At 44.9% G+C, this 16,221-nt stretch overlaps 1 protein-coding gene across 7 annotated transcripts in view; it reads left to right on the top strand.

Annotated features, from left to right (window-relative positions):
* The window catches only part of WDR31 (WD repeat domain 31), a 29,183-nt gene extending 13,606 nt beyond the window's left edge, over positions 1 to 15,577 (top strand). For 4 of the 7 annotated variants that reach the window (XM_019966755.2, XM_070795308.1, XM_019966754.2 and 1 more), the window contains 7 exons: positions 850 to 994; positions 1,102 to 1,202; positions 2,341 to 2,408; positions 3,362 to 3,503; positions 4,906 to 5,068; positions 9,552 to 9,631; positions 15,053 to 15,577. In XM_019966755.2, coding sequence (XP_019822314.1) covers positions 850 to 994; positions 1,102 to 1,202; positions 2,341 to 2,408; positions 3,362 to 3,503; positions 4,906 to 5,068; positions 9,552 to 9,631; positions 15,053 to 15,160 — 807 coding nt within the window. In that variant the 3' untranslated portion in view covers positions 15,161 to 15,577. Of the gene's footprint in view, positions 1 to 849; positions 995 to 1,101; positions 1,203 to 2,340; positions 2,409 to 3,361; positions 3,504 to 4,905; positions 5,069 to 9,551 lie in introns of all 7 variants that reach the window. The other 3 variants (XM_019966757.2, XM_019966756.2, XM_019966758.2) reach the window with 2 other exon arrangements.
* Positions 15,578 to 16,221: the final 644 nt, after the last annotated feature.

Below are 16,221 nucleotides of genomic sequence, written 5' to 3'. Positions count from 1 at the left end.
GTAAGAGTCGTTGAATATTTCAGTATTAAGGAAAAATGCAGAGGTTTCATTTGACGTCACCATGGGAAGCCCCACTTGCACCAGAGCAAACCATTCACTCAGCTACAGTCACAGGCATAGTAGACACAGTTTTTGTCACCGTTAAGCTCTTCCCGGGTAGCGCTAACCCACCTGCCAGTGCAGGAGATGTAAGAGACATGGGTTTGATCCCTGGGTTGGGAAGATCCCCTGGAGGAAGGCATGGCAACCTACTCCAGTATTCTTGCCTGGAGAATCCCAGGGACAGAGGAGCCTGGTGGGCTACGGTCCATAGTGTTGCAAAGAGTTGGACACGACTGAATCAACTTAGCACATAGCACAGCACAGGTAGTAAATAGAGAACAGCTGAGATTAACTCCCCCTGCCCTGTCCTAACTCACCAGGGTCATGTATCGAAGCCTTACTAAGTGTTTAGTTAAGAAAATGACAAACTCTCCATACTGAGGAAACTTTTAGTCTAGTTGGGGAAATTTTTTAAAAGCCAGAAACAGGTAAATAATTAATTGTTAAAGAGCATGACAGAGTAGACTGAGATTTCAGCAAAAATGATGGAGAATGTCAGATTATGTAACTCCCCTCTCGGAAGTCCACCTACATGAACCAAAAATTGAGAAGCAAACTCCACCGTAATGAGACAGTATCAGCGACAGCCACAGAGCACAGACTCTGTTTACCTGCCAGATACAGTGCATTCTGAACCAGCCTGAGAGCGAACACCAGGCTCTAGCACTTTTATCTCCAGGCTTTTTCCATTTTTAACGTCCAAACAAGCACACTAGAGCTGTCTTTTTTTTTTTTTTTTTTGAGCAGATAGCGTGTATTTACAAATCAAGCCAGTTCTTCAGCGCCTCTCGCGATAAGATGGTCATGATGTGGGACTTACAGAGCTCCTCACAGCCGAGACAGCAGTTTTCTGGCCACACCATGGTGGTCACTGGACTGACGGTGAGTCCAGGTGAGGTTAAAGCCAACGTCTTCCCAACACCAATACTGTGGTACTTTTCTGAAAAGCCCTGTCCCAAGTCCATTTCATGGACCATGTTCTTGCCATTTTTCCCTAAGATTCATCACAACTGTGTACCGGCTCCCGTGACAACACCCTGCTCTTGTGGGATGTGGGGACTGGACAGTGTGCAGAGAGAGCTTCAGTCTCCAGGAACCTGGTACGAACTCAAACTTGGTCCAGAGGAGGGCAACAGAAGGGAGCCTGGGGTGAGGAAGAGCCCAGGAGAGAGACGTGGAGACTGCATGACCAGGCCTTAGAGTCTTGGGTCCTAATTACTGCTCGCCCCTAACTAAGGTCTTCTGCTCCAGAGAACAACTCCACTAGTTTATATTGGAGTTTTAAATGGTGTCCTCACTTATGCCTTCAAAACATAGTTATTCCATATCGTCTGTGGGCCAGGCACTGTGCCAGAAGCAGGGTTAGTGGCCCAGGGCTTGGTTCCTGGCCTCCAGAAGCTCACAGTTTATGCTTATCATGTGTTCAGTATATGTAACATTATGCAGAGAAATTAGCATGACCTTTTGCTATTTGTATAATTTGATTTGCTTATGAAGACCAGTGTTTGCCGGTAGCAGACTGATGTCAACTCCACTGCCTATGAGCTTAGTCATACCTGGGTTTAAAGCATGGATACATCACTTTTTAGCTGTATTAACCCAAGAAAGTTACTAGAAGTCTCGGTGTCTTCATTTATAAAATGGGGAGAACTGTATCACCCGACATGGCAGTGTCCTATAGTGGTTGTCGGACGTTAGTCACGTGATCTTTCCGAGTTTTGAAGACAACTGCCAGTGGCAAGCTGTGCTCGCCTGTGCCCTCCGTATTTGTGTAGGCTGCTGGAAGAAGTGAAAACCGTGTTGCCTCGGGTTGTTTTGAAAACTGTTTCATGCCTATCCAGCAGGGGGCTGCAGGGATAAAGGGAAACAGGGACACGCTTCCTGAACCCGAGGAGGCCTCAAGTTAGTGTTTAATCGGTCCCACTTGAAAGCAGAGGCCGCTCTCCTTAGCTGCCACTCGGCCAGCGGTGTTTGGGTTTCAGACACTCTGAGAGTGCTGCATGCATTTCGAGGCTCACGCCTGGTCCAGGTGCTTCCGTTGCTGCTGATAACGTAGGAGCTGCAGCTTGAGCATGACCGGTGGGCCTCTGCACCACATAAAATCCCTCTTAAGTCAGATGTGCTAGGCTCAGCATCCTTGAGAAGTGATGACAGGGATGCTCTTTAGTGACATTTACAGAAATTACAGCGGAGAAATGGCATGGTGTGGAGAAGTTTTGAAACTTTTGCTTTTTCCAGGTCACTCACTTGTGCTGGGTCCCCCGAGAACATTACATACTCCAGACCTCCGAGGATAAAACCATCAGGTGGGCTTACTGAGCAGCAGTGCAGGTGTTTCTGGTGAAGGTCTATGGCTCCCGTGCTTACCTGACTCTCTTCCTGCTCTGCTTCTCCGCGTTGCTGTGCCTTGCCCAGGGCCTTCCCCTCCTCTGCACTTTGCCAGTGCTGGTGTCTCTCTGATCTGGCCCCGCAGATCACCTGGATAGAGGTTAAATGGCAGGAGGTCAGCTTGTTCTGGCTGGTTTTTAGAAGCAGCTGATTCTGCCAGCCCTGACTGTGGGAACGTGTTCATTAACCTCAGGGTCCGTTGCTTGCTTGTCCCACCCCTTAAAGTGGCCCTTACTGGGCTCCAGGTGTTCTCAATCACCCAGCCCTCAGAATCACCATCAGGGAAGTCAAATGAAGTAAATCCTTCTTAGACTAGAAAGCATGACCAGAAACATTGGATCTCAAGAGATTCTTCTTAGAAAATGGTAGGAAGAAGATAAAGAAGTAAAATTGAGACAAGAGGTAAAACAAAACGGTCCCCAGTTGACCCCATGGGTCAGTTGGCCAAGTCCTATAAATCTTCTGTGTCTGACTCTGGAATGATGCCTGCTTCTCTCCATCATGATGTGTATCTTTGAAAATTTTTATTAAATCACAGGCACAGAAATATTCTCTCTTGTCTGTTGAAAGTAGTACCCCAAGGGACCAAATTAACAAATTAACTTGAACAATTAAGATGCGTGGTCTAAATTCCCATTAATTAGATCTCAAAATAGAAAGAACTCAGATGTCATTCAGTTTGGTTATTTCCTGACAGCTTTACCATCCCTGAGATTGATCTGGTTCATGTTGCTATTTTTAGGTAAATCCCAGCGTTCCGTTCTGACTTGCCAAAGCCCGCAAAGAGCCAAGACTTCAGCGTTCACAGGCAATTACAGGTGCATTTCAGCACATTTACTGCAAACTCATTCGCTGCCGTAATTTCTTTCAGACTGTGGGACAGTCGGGGGCTGCAGGTAGCTCATACATTTCCCACCCAGCAGCACATCCAGACGTACTGCGAGGTCAGTGAGGATGGGCACAAGTGTGTCTCCTGCAGCAGCGGCTTTGAAGGGGAAGGCTGTGAAGCAACGGTGAGAAACTGTGGGGTCCAGGTGTCGGGGTGCTGACGAGAAATGACTTCCTCTCGCCTCCTGCCTGTCCTGAGCTATACAGGCAGGCTCTACTAAAGTCTCAGGCCTATTCCAAGTGCAATCTATACATGATCCTTGGCATTCTGGATGCTTCTTTCAAGAAAACTCCATTGCCTAAGCTCTCTGCATCAGTCATAGAAAAGAGAAATGTGATGGGAGTCAAGACAGGAAGGCGTTAGACACAGAACCACCTGCTAATGTCCCTGATCCCAGTAGAATTTAGAAAAGGGATGAACTGATTGAAGAATCAAGTGTGTTCCCATTGCACATGTGGTCACAGTAAAGGAATTCAAGTTCTTTGGGAAGTTTGGGGCTCTAGTGTTGGTCAAGGGCCCACTGCATCCTGAACCCCTATACCTTTCCTTGCAGTTAATTTCAGGGTAGATTGCCTTGGCTCCTCCAGAGTACCTTGGATTTCTCACAGTAAAATATTAGTTAAAAGATTTATCTAGTATCCAAACTAGATACTAGTATCTAGTATCCAGGACCACTACAACTCCCATTTTATTGGACATTATGTGCAAGGCACTGGGCTGAGCTTATCATGTGCATCATCTCATTTAATCCTTAAACAATCTCGCTAGTTCAGTATTATTATAATTCCCATTTTACAGATGGGGAAATAGAGGCATGGCAAGTTGAAATCTCTTGTACAAGACCAGACTTCTCATAAGTGGTAGGTTAAAGTGTTGAATCCCAGGCTTCTGATGTAGCATTTCTTCTCCAAGCTAAGCATTTGCATTTCCAGCTCCTACAATTATTCCTTGGACAGCGACTCAGTGTCCAGAGATTTCATTATTTTTTTGGACACAATTCCATGTGCTCTTGTCTGTGAACATTATTCTCTTAAGTGTAGTCTGATTAGTATCAACAGGAGTGGACTGGCAGAACTGTCGTCTCCCTTGTTATAGAATCTAGTCTTCCTATACCAAGAGTCAGTGTCTTGGTATTAAATCAGAAGGTCTGAACCTGTATATACTTATGAGAAGCTGTTCCTAACTGTGGGGTCTCCATGGGACCCACAGATGCCAGGAGGCTGGTATAAGGCCACTCGACCTGTCGTAGAAAATAGGCCACCCCCTTCTGTCCTCGCACTGTGCTGCCATGATGATAATGAAAAAGGCAACAACCTCTGGTTAAACCATCTTTAACCTAGCTTGTTTGACACATAGTCACTGCCTGAGGGATGGATGGATGGGAGGGATGAAGATAAGGGTGTCTGTGAGGAGGTAGGTTGAGGGAGTAGAGGCATCATGAGAGGCTGTGGAGAGGATACTGGAGAATGAAGCATGTCTGAAGCTGGGAAATATGTATGCAAGCTACCCCTGTCATTACTTTGCAGCTGTGGGACCTGAGGCAGACACGGAGCAGAATCTGTGAGTACAGGGGACATTTCCAGACTGTTGCGTCCTGTATCTTTCTACCCAGAGCTTTAGCCTCGATGCCTGCAATTGCTACCTCATCACATGACTGCAAGGTGAAGATCTGGAATCAAGACACTGGAGGTAAGGAGCCTGCCTCTCAGTTCAGTTCAGTTCAGTCACTCAGTCGTGTCCGACTCTGCGACCCATGAATTGCAGCAAGCCAGGCCTCCCTGTCCATCACCAACTCCTGGAGTTCACTCAAACTCATGTCCGTCGAGTCGGTGATGCCATCCAGCCATCTCATCCTCTGTCGTCCCCTTCTCCTCCTGCCCCCAATCCCTCCCAGCATCGGAGTCTTCTCCAATGAGTCAACTCTTCACATGAGGTAGCCAAAGTATTGGAGTTTCAGCTTTAGCATCAGTCCTTCCAATGAACACCCAGGACTGATCTCTTTTAGAATGGACGGGTTGGATCTCCTTGCAGTCCAAGTCTCAAGAGTCTTCTCCAACACCACAGTTCAAAAGCATCAATTCTTCAGTGCTCAGCTTTCTTCACAGTCCAACTCTCACATCCATACATGACCACTGGAAAACCATAGCCTTGACTAGATGGACCTTTGTTGGTGAAGTAATGTCTCTGCTTTTGAATATGCTATCGTATTGGTTGGTCATAACTTTCCTTCCAAGGAGTAAGCATCTTTTAATTTCATGGCTGTAGTCACCATCTGCAGTGATTTTGGAGCCCCCAAAAATAAAGTCTGACACTGTTTCCACTGTTTTCCCATCTATCTGCCATGAAGTGATGGGACTGGTTGCCATGATCTTAGTTTTCTGAATGTTGAGCTTTAAGCCAACTTTTTCACTCTTTTTCACTTTCATCAAGAGGCTTTTTAGTTCGTCTTCACTTTCTGCCATAAGGGTGGTGTCATCTGCATGTCTGAAGTTATTGATATTTCTCCCTGCAATCTTGATTCCAGCTTGTGCTTCTTCCAGCCCAGCATTTCTCATGATGTACTCTGCATGTAAGTTAAATAAACAGGGTGACAATATACAGCCTTGATGTACTCCTTTTCCTATTTGGAACCAGTCTGTTGTTCCATGTCCAGTTCTAACTGTTGCTTCCTGACCTGCATATAGGTTTCTCAAGAGGCAGGTCAGGTGGTCTGGTATTCCCATCTCTTTCAGAATTTTCCACAGTTTATTGTGATCCACATAGTCAAAGGCTTTGGCATGATCAATAAAGCAGAAATTGATGTTTTTCTGGAACTCTCTTGCTTTTTCGATGATCCAGAGGATGTTGGCAATGTTATCTTTGGTTCCTCTGCCTTTTCTAAAACCAGCTTGAACATCTGGAAGTTCACGGTTCATGTATTGCTGAAGCCTGGCTTGGAGAATTTTGAGCATTACTTTACTAACATGTGAGATGAGTGCAATTGTGCGGTAGTTTGAGCATTCTTCGGCATTGCCTTTCTTTGGGATTGGAATGAAAACTGACCTTTTCCAGTCCTGTGGCCACTGCTGAGTTTTCCAAATTTGCTGGCATAATGAGTGCAGCACTTTCACAGCATCATCTTTCAGGATTTGAAATAGCTCAACTGGAATTCCATCACCTCCACTAGCTTTGTCCATAGTGATGCTTTCTAAGGCCCACTTGACTTCACATTCCAGGATGTCTGGCTGTAGGTGAGTAATCACACCATCATGATTATCTGGGTCATGAAGATCTTTTTTGTACAGTTCTTCTGTGTATTCTTGCCATCTGTTCTTAATATCTTCTGCTTCTGTTAGGTCCATACCATTTCTGTCCTTTATCGAGCCCATCTTTGCATGAAATGTTCCCTTGGTATCTCTAATTTTCTTGAGGAGATCGCTAGTCTTTCCCATTCTGTTGTTTTCCTCTATTGCTTTGCATTGATGGCTGAAGAAGGCTTTCTTATCTCTCCTTGCTATTCTCTGGAACTCTGCGTTCAGATGCTTATATCTTTCCTTTTCTCCTTTGCTTTTCACGTCTCTTCTTTTCACAGCTATTTGTAAGGCCTCCCCAGACAGCCGTTTTGCTTTTTTGCATTTCTTTTCCATGGGGATGGTCTTGATCCCTGTCTCCTGTACAGTGTCACGAACCTCAGTCCATAGTTCATCAGGCACTCTATCTATCAGATCTAGTCCCTTAAATCTATTTCTCACTTCCACTGTATAATCCTAAGGGATTTGATTTAGGTCATACCTGAATGGTCTAGTGGTTTTCCCTACTTTCTTCAATTTAAGTCTGAATTTGGCAACAAGGAGTTCATGATCTGAGCCACAGTCAGCTCCTGGTCTTGTTTTTGCTGACTGTATAGAGCTTCTCCATCTTTGGCTGCAAAGAATATAATCAATCTGATTTCGGTGTTGACCATCTGGTGATGTCCATGTGTAGAGTCTTCTGTTGTGTTGTTGGAAGAGGATGTTTGCTATGACCCTTCTCTTGGCAAAACACTATTAGCCTTTGCCCTGCTTCATTCCGTATTCCAAGGCCAAATTTGCCTGTTACCCCAGGTGTTTCTTGACTTCCTACTTTTGCATTCCAATCCCCTATAATGAAAAGGACATCTTTTTTGGGTGTTAGTTCTAAAAGATCTTGTAGGTCATCATAGAACCATTCAACTTCAGCTTCTTCAGCGTTACTGGTTGGAGCATAGACTTGGATTACTGTGATATTGAATGGTTTGCCTTGGAAACGAACAGAGATCATTCTATCATTTTTGAGATTGCATCCAAATACTGCATTTTGGACTCTTTTGTTGACCATGATGGCTACTCCATTTCTTCTAAGGGATTCCTGCCCACAGTAGTAGATATAATGGTCATCTGAGTTAAATTCACCCATTCCAGTGCATTTTAGTTCACTGATTCCTAGAATGTCGACGTTCCCTCTTGCCATCTCCTGTTTGACCACTTCCAATTTGCCTTGATTCATGGACCTGACATTCTAGGTTCCTATGCAATATTGCTCTTTGAAGCATTGGACCTTGCTTCTATCACCAGTTCCATCCACAACTGGGTATTGTTTTTGCTTTGGCTCCATGCCTTCATTCTTCTGGAGTTATTTCCCCACTGATCTCTAGTAGCATATTGGGCACCTACCAAGCTGGGGAGTTCCTCTTTCAGTATACTATCATTTTGCCTTTTCATACTGTTCATGGGGTTCTCAAGGCAAGAATACTGAAGTGGTTTGCCATTCCCTTCTGCTTCTCAAAGATACATGATGTCCTACAGGTTTCTTTAAAACTCTTTCTTCCATTGCTCAGCATATAGAGAGTCACCCATGTCCTGCCACTGTCCACCACCATAGTGGTTAAGAGATGACATCGAGATCAGACTCCCTGTCCAACTGGCTAGAAGCTGTCACCACGTAACCCCTGGTATCATGTACAGACACCTTCCTAAAAGCTCAAATATATTTGGTTCCTTCATTCTTTCTACCTGAAGTTCCTCATCATGTTTTAAGTTGTGATGCTAAAAATGTCTGGAAAAGAGAACAAGAATTGCCGCTTTAAGATTCATTTTCAAGGGCTAAAACGAGAGCCTCAGTTTGGTGGGGGCGACATATGGGGTAAGGATAGTCTCAGAAAGACTCTGGCCTCTCTTGACTCTGCAGCTGAGGTTTGGGATCGTAGTAAGGTCACGCAAAGCACCAGAGAAAGACACGCTTTGGGGAGCCAGCTCGCCACAGTTTCCTCGATGTGCTGGTGTGCCGGAGCCAGCTTCTACTCGCTGACTGTTAAATATTCAGGAATATTTAGTATGGTCATGGCAGGAGTATTTAACATCACAAAAATTGGCAAATGCTGTGAATGAAGGTTTGTTTTTTTTCTTTCCAAAAAGCCAGTTTACCAGCACCCCACTGTCTCCATACTATTCTGCCCTAGACACTGGCTTCTGGCAGACACAGGGCTAGTGTTCATTTAGAGACCCTCAAGCCAAATCCCTTCGACAGTCATCTCCCAGAAACTCAGCTCCTAGCAGGGGAGGATAGGGTCACCCCCCTCAGACGTGTGGGGTCATGTCTAGCGGCTTCCACAGTGAGTGCAGTCAGGTACCCTGACCTGGGCGTGTTGGAGGAGCAGCTGTTGTAGATTCAGGGATGGAAACCGAGACCAGGGAGGACCAGGTGTGAAAGCGCTGCTCTGCCCGCCAGGCGTGCACTTGTGCTCTTAGAAGAGCAGCCTGCAAGATGCTGACGGAGGAGAGTGGGTCAGCAGCCCCAAACTGCCCCGCAGGTGCCCTGTCAGCCTTTGTCCTGAAAGGACAAAGCGAGTCCCTGGGGCGCCGCAGCTGAAGATTAGTATCCTTACCTTTTGCTCTGCGCTTTGTTCTCTGGGCAAGCGCCCGAGGGCAGCGTTCTAACACGGCCTTGCAGCGAGGCCCCAGTTGTCCAGTGTACTTCAGGTGGAATACATCCTGTGCTGACAACCTGGGCTTGACTTCCCCACTGAAAGCTCCTCTGAGGCACTGGGTGCCTCTCTTACCTGGGTTAGACGCGTATATATAGCACGCGCTTCATCTCTGTAGGTTTCTTACAAAGACGCTGCCTTCCATGATATGGCGCCCTTGGTCTAACATGCCGGTTCCCCCTTCCTCCCCAGCCTGCCTTTTCACCTTGTCTCTGGATGGATCAGGACCTTTGACTTCCCTGGCGGTGGCCGACTCCGTCTCCTTATTGTGTGTGAGTTTCAGCAGAGGAATTCACTTACTCAGGGTGGACCGCAGCCAAGGGCTGGAACTGCGGGAAGTGGCAGCATTCTGAGGCCAAGAGACCTTCAGTGGACAAGAGCAAACTGTGGCCTCTTCTTTCTCAGTGTGACTTTGTGTTTTTCCGTGTCCTCCTGAGGGGAGGGTGATGTGGAGCTGATGCTCTTGGCTTAGGTTCCCTTGGAAGATATGTCAGTGTTAGAAGTCAATTGAAGTCAAAATCAGGTGCAGAGATTAGAAATACGGACTCAAATGTGGTTCTCAATTCAAATTAAATCCAAGTACAATTTTTAGTGAGCGTTGGGGACTACTCTTTAAGAAAAGTGAGTTTATGAGCCTCTCGCCTTTTGAGATGGCCCACACTCTTTTATCTGTGGAGTGTTTCTCCCAAGGCCATCTTACCTTCCGAGATGGACTGCATTATGTTCATGGAATGTGTATCTCTCTTAAAAAAAGAAAAAGGTTTATAGCTCAGAATGATGACCTGTGGGTGTAAGAGTGATAGGCCTCTGTCTGTGAGAGTCAGAACACAGGTCTGAGTCTACTGAATTGACCTTTTCCATGTCTCCACGAAAGAAAAAAGTGTAGCGGAGAGAGAAACTGTTGTGGTTGCCTCACAATTATCTAGATGGGAAAGGTTAGTGCAGCTCCATGGAAGAAATTGATTGCAGACATGAGATTAAGCTCTAATCACAGCCCCTTCCCAGTGTGAAGAGTCAAAGTTAGGGCCAGGAAGCAAAAGCCCCCCGGGTAAGTGCTGCATGAACAGGAAGCCTGCAATGGCGGGCAAAGAGGCTGACAGCCACCCTGCCTGCCCGGAGTCGGACGGATCATCAGACCCATTCCATGGACACGGGAACCGAGAGATTAAGGCTAAGAAGAATTTCATTTGTGTATTTTAGTATCTTTACTTAGTTTTATATAACCCTTCCTGGGAGATGGCCAGAGTGAGGCAAAGGGAGTGCCTGCCATGACAATGGAACACGTAGAAAGAAGTAGAAAGATGGACTCAACCGTGCCGGCCACTGAGCCCCCCTCGGTGAAGAGGAGCAGAGTGCTCCCATCTGTCTGGGTGGTCCCCAGGAGATCGGTCCCGAGCCTGGTGCTCACAAGCCTGCTTTCCTCCAGGGAAAGTAGACTCACTCCTGCCTCCAGGCAAGCCCACACATAAGGCAGCTGAGGCCTAGAAAGTCCCTTTCTGATGAGTCCCAAAGAGTCCTCTCTGGCCCCTGCCTGACCCTGATACCTGTCCCTGACAGCCATCTTCCATGTCCCCCTCTTGCTCCTCTTTGGGGCCAGCTCCTCCATGCTGTCTCCACCACCGGAGAGGAGCATCTTAAGCTGATGCAAAGCATCAGAACCATGTTGGACTCTCCATTTCCCCATTCAACTGGATGATCTTGGGAAAGTTAAAAAACCTCAATTTCCTCACTTAGAAGATGGAGCTCATAACCCTACTTTCCTCACAGGGCTGTTCTGAGAATTGGACCATGTTAAATGCCAAGCAAGCTGCTGGATGCTCACAGTTGGCAGCCCCAGCTCCTCACTGCCCTCTTTGCCCAGACTAAATGCTGTCCTTCCCATGTGACACATTCACCACTCCTTCACCCATTCTTCTTAGATGGTGATTTCTAACCCTTCAGTCATTGTTCAGCTTCCCTGTGATCCCTTAAGTTACAGATTTTTGAGCCCTAGAAGGACATGGTGAGAGAGGAAGAGCCTCACTGAGCACCATATGGCTGAACACGCATATTCCCACTGTGGTTCTGCTAGTCCCCTGTCACAGATGAGAAAACTGAGGCCTGGGGACATGCAGTCCTCTGCCCGAGGTTACACACGTGGGGAGGAGCCCTTTGCCTCACCCCTTAGTCTCTGCATGATGTCACAAAGTCCACTTTAGAAATTCTTAGACCGTGACATTGTTTGTATCTTTTCTAGACCAGTTATCAACTTTTTGGCTCCAAGGAGATCCTCCTGACAAGGGGCCTGGGAGTAGTAGACAGGTGTCTCTGGGAAAGTCCTGCTGCTGCTGCTGCTGCTAAGTCGCTTCAGCCGTGTCCCACTCTGTGCGACCCCATAGATGGCAGCCCACCAGGCTCCCCCGTTCCTGGGATTCTCCAGGCAAGAGTACTGGAGTGGGGTGCCATTGCCTTCTCCGGGGAAAGTCCTAGCAAGTCTTAAACTAGTAGTGCTGCAACTGAGCCTTTTTTTCAGGAAGAAGACAGGATCTAAGGGAGTGGGTTGGGAGGGGGTCTCAGGGAAGACGGATTAGAGGGAATGTATGTGAGAAAATTCGGAGAAGGCAATGGCACGCCACTCCAGTACTCTTGCCTGGAAAATCCCATGGATGGAGAACCCTGGTAGGCTGCAGTCTGTGGGGTCGCACCGAGTCGGACACGACTGAAGTGACTTAGCAGCAGCAGTAGCAGCATGTGAGAAAATTAAAGGGCTCTGACAAGCCCAGCTCTATTACCAATTAAATCATTTCCCTACACTCTACACCTGCTTGATGTAAAAATTCCTCATCTGTGCATTTTAAGTAGAAAATAGATTCATAAATGCACGTTTTTATAGGATATTTCAGTCTTATATGCCCTAATGCATTCATTTGTTCATGGAACATCTCATTTTAGAGTCTCTTCCTCTAAAATCACATAAGGGAACCTTCCAAAGACAGTTGACTTTTTTTTTCTTTTTTGGCCGTGCAGCACACATGGCATTCAGGATCTTAGTTCCCTCACCAGGGATCAAACCCATGCCCCTGCAGTTGAACTGTGGAGTCTTAACCACTGGACCGCCAGAAAAGTCCAGCCTTTTTCTATAAAAGTATTTAAGCCCTTGGAATCTGGCTAATTATATTGCAAATTTTTTAAAATTCATATATTTACTTATATAAGTTGAAAATATTTATATATTAATATTTAAGGAAAATGCATAGTGATTATTTATGACCTTTTTAAAATATTTATTTGGTTTTTTTTGGTGGCTTAAACTATCTTATGAGGACCTTTATTTTTTCTAAAAGGTTAAAAATAACCTGGAAAAGGGTGTTTTCTTTAAAATAGCAGCATTTCTACCTGCAAGTATTGTGATGCAGTGAACATCTTTGGTATCCTCACAGTATCGAACAAGTCCTGATTATCACTGACTTCCTGAACAATGATTATTAAAGAAGGTTCCTGAAGAATTCTGAGTGTTCAGTCACCGAAACAGAAATAATATCTGATCTTTCAGGACAGCAGCAGAAATGTGCCTTCAGATGTGTGTTTTCAACATTGGTATTGAGATTGTTTTCAGTCTATAAGGACCTTTGTTTTGACACAGGGATTGCAAGTATAGAACTCAAGAATAGGGGACTATAGAACTCCCCTTCCCTTCTGGCCTTCAGTCTTTCCCAGCATCAGGGCCTTTTCAGATGAGTCAGTTCTTCACATCAGGTGGCCAAAGCACTGCAGTTTCAGCTTCAGCATCAGTCCTTCCAATGAATATTCAGGAATTATTTCCTTTAGGATGGACTGATTCGATCTCCTTGCTCTCCAAGAGACTCTCAAGAATCTTTTCCAACACTGCAGTCCAAAAGCATCAATTTTTCTGCTCTCAGCTTTCTTTATAGTCCAACTCTCAAATCCATAAATGACTACTGGAAAAACCATAGCTTTGACTAGATGGACCTTTGTTGGCAAAGTAACGTCTCTGCTTTTTAATATGCTGTCTAAATTGGTCATAACTTCTTCCAAGGAGCAAGCGTCTTTTAATTTCATGGCTGCAGTCACCATCTGCAGTGATTTTGGAGCCCAAAAAATAAAGTCTGTCACTGTTTCTACTGTTTCCCCATCTATTTTCCATGAAGTGATGGGACCAGATGCCATGATCTTCGTTTTCTGAATGTTGAGTTTTAAGCCAACTTTTTCATTCTCCTCTTTCACTTTCATCAAGAGGCTCTTTAATTCTTTGCTTTCTTCCTTAAGTGTTATGTCATCTGTGTATCTGAGGTTATTGATATTTCTCCCGGCAATCTTGATTCCAGCTTGTGCTTCATTCAGCCCAGCATTTCTCATGATGTACTCTGCATATAAGTTAAATAAACAGGATGACAGTATACAGCCTTGACGTACTCCTTTCCCTATTTGGAACTAATCTGTTGTTCCATGTCCAGTTCTAACTGTTGCTTCCTGACCTGCATACAGATTTCTCAGGAGGCAGGTCAGGTGGTGTGGTATTCCCATCTCTTTAAGAATTTTCCAGTTTGTTGTGATCCACACACTTAAAGGCTTTGGCATAGTCAATAAAGCAGAAGTACATGTTTTTCTGGAACTCTCTTGCTTTTCTTATGATCCAGCAGATGTTGGCAATTTGATCTCTGGTTCCTCTGCCTTTTCTAAATCCAGCTTGAACATCTGGAAGTTCAAGGTTCACATACTGTTGAAGCCTGGCTTGGAGAATTTTGAGCATTACTTTACTAGTGCTTGAGATGAGTGCAATTATGCGGTAGTTTGAGCATTCTTTGGCATTGCCTTTCTTTGGGATTGGAATGAAAACTGACCTTTTCCAGTCCTGTGGCCACTGCTGAGTTTTCCAAATTTGCTGGCATGTTGAGTGCAGCACTTTCACAGCATCATCTTTTGGGATTTGAAATAACTGGAATTCCATTACCTCCACTTGACTTTGCATTGCAGGATGTCTGACTCTAGTCCAGTAATCATTCCATCATGGTTATTTGAGGCATGAAGATCTTTTTTGTATAGTTCTTCTGTGTATTCTTGCTACCTCTTCTTAATATCTTCTGCTTCTGTTAGGTCCATACTATTTCTGTCCTTTATTGTGCCCATCTTTGCATGAAAAGTTCCCTTGGTATCTCTGATTTTCTTGAGGAGATCTCTAGTCTTTCCCATTCTGTTGTTTTCCTCTATTTCTTTGCACTGATCTAAGGAAGGCTTTCTTGTCTCTCCTTGATATTCTTTGGAACTCTTCATTCAAATGGGTATATCTTTCCTTTTCTCCTTTGCCTTTCACTTCTCTTCTTTTCATAGCTATTTGTAAGGCCTCAGACAACCATTTGCCTTTTTCATTTCTTTTCCTCGAGGATGGTCTTGATCCCTGCCTCCATACAATGTCACGAACCTCCGTCCGTAGTTCTTCAGGCACTCTGTCCATTTGATCTAATCCCTTGAATCTATTTGTCACTTCTGTATAATCAAAAGGGATTTGGTTAGGTCATACTTGAATGGTCTAGTGGTTTTCCCTACCTTCTTCAATTTAAGTCTGAATTTGGCAATACTATTCTGAATTTGGCAATAATGGTAATCTATTATCATTATCAATGGTAGTCTATTGATGGTCTGTTTTTTCCTTGTATCTACGATGGCCTTTGACTTGGCTGACCGACGGAATGCAGAGGAACAAATGCTATGCAAGTCTGAGGTTCAGCCTTAGAGCTTGCAGCTTCACTTTTACCCTCTTGGAACCTTCTTGTTGCTCCGAGGCCTCCACACTGGAGAGGTAACTGAGGCCCTGTGGAAAAGAAGCCAGAACCACTACACAGATGAACAAGGTCTCCTTGGACCTTCCAGCCCTGCCAGACCCACAGCCGAATGCAGCCACTGATGACATCAGAAGAGAAACTGGACAACTAGCCACTCAATCATGAAGAACAACCAGTTGTTTAAAGACGCTAAGTTTGGGAACAGTTTGTTATGTAGCAGTAGAGCTAAGTGAAACAGTTTGTGTTCTCATCTTGAGCCAAGTTCCTTTGTTTCAACATGTTTGTAAGATAGATTCATATTGTTGGATAGTCTTGTATTGTGTGACAATATTATAATTTATCCACTTAACTACTGATAGGCATATGGGAAGTTTCTAGTTTGGGATGCTTATAAATAGTGCTGCTATGAACATTCTATTAATAAGTCATGTGATGAAATCTGCCTGCATTTGTGTTCACTGTATAAGCAGGGGAGGCCTTTCTGAGCCACAGTGTATCTTACATGATCAGCTTTAGTAGATACCACCTCTTTTTCCAAAAAGTTTGTCCCAGTTCACATTCCCACCAGCTGTAAGACATTTAGCAGAGTTTCCGTTCCATATCCGTGCTAACACTTGGTGCTCTTAACCTTTCCTTAAAACTCTCAGCTTTAAAGATGAGTGCAGGGACTTACTGGTGGTCCAGTGGCTAAGACTGCACTCCCAATGCAGGTTTGATTCCTGATGAGGAAACTAGATCCCACATGCCACAACTAAGACTCAAAATATAAATAAGTAAATGAGTGTGTAAATGAAGACCGCAATAGGGAGGTGTCAGCTCTGTGAGCCAACATTAGAAAGAAGCTGGACCAACTGGTTTTGATTCTACCATTCTTCCTGACACAGCCAGTTAAGAGGCCAGAATTTAAAACAGATTCTTATATGCTCTATACTTTACAAACCACTTTCACAACCATAATTTCATCTGAGTCTCCTAATAAAATAACCCTGGTATCAACTAGCACTGCATATCTAGGTGCTGAACTCAGTCTATCCAGAAATATTCCTTTGGAAACTGGCCACCTTAATATGACTGATAACCTT

This window comes from Bos indicus, chromosome 8, assembly GCF_029378745.1.
Source record: "Bos indicus isolate NIAB-ARS_2022 breed Sahiwal x Tharparkar chromosome 8, NIAB-ARS_B.indTharparkar_mat_pri_1.0, whole genome shotgun sequence".
NCBI lineage: Eukaryota > Metazoa > Chordata > Mammalia > Artiodactyla > Bovidae > Bos > Bos indicus.
This window is presented reverse-complemented; position numbering and strand designations above follow the sequence as displayed.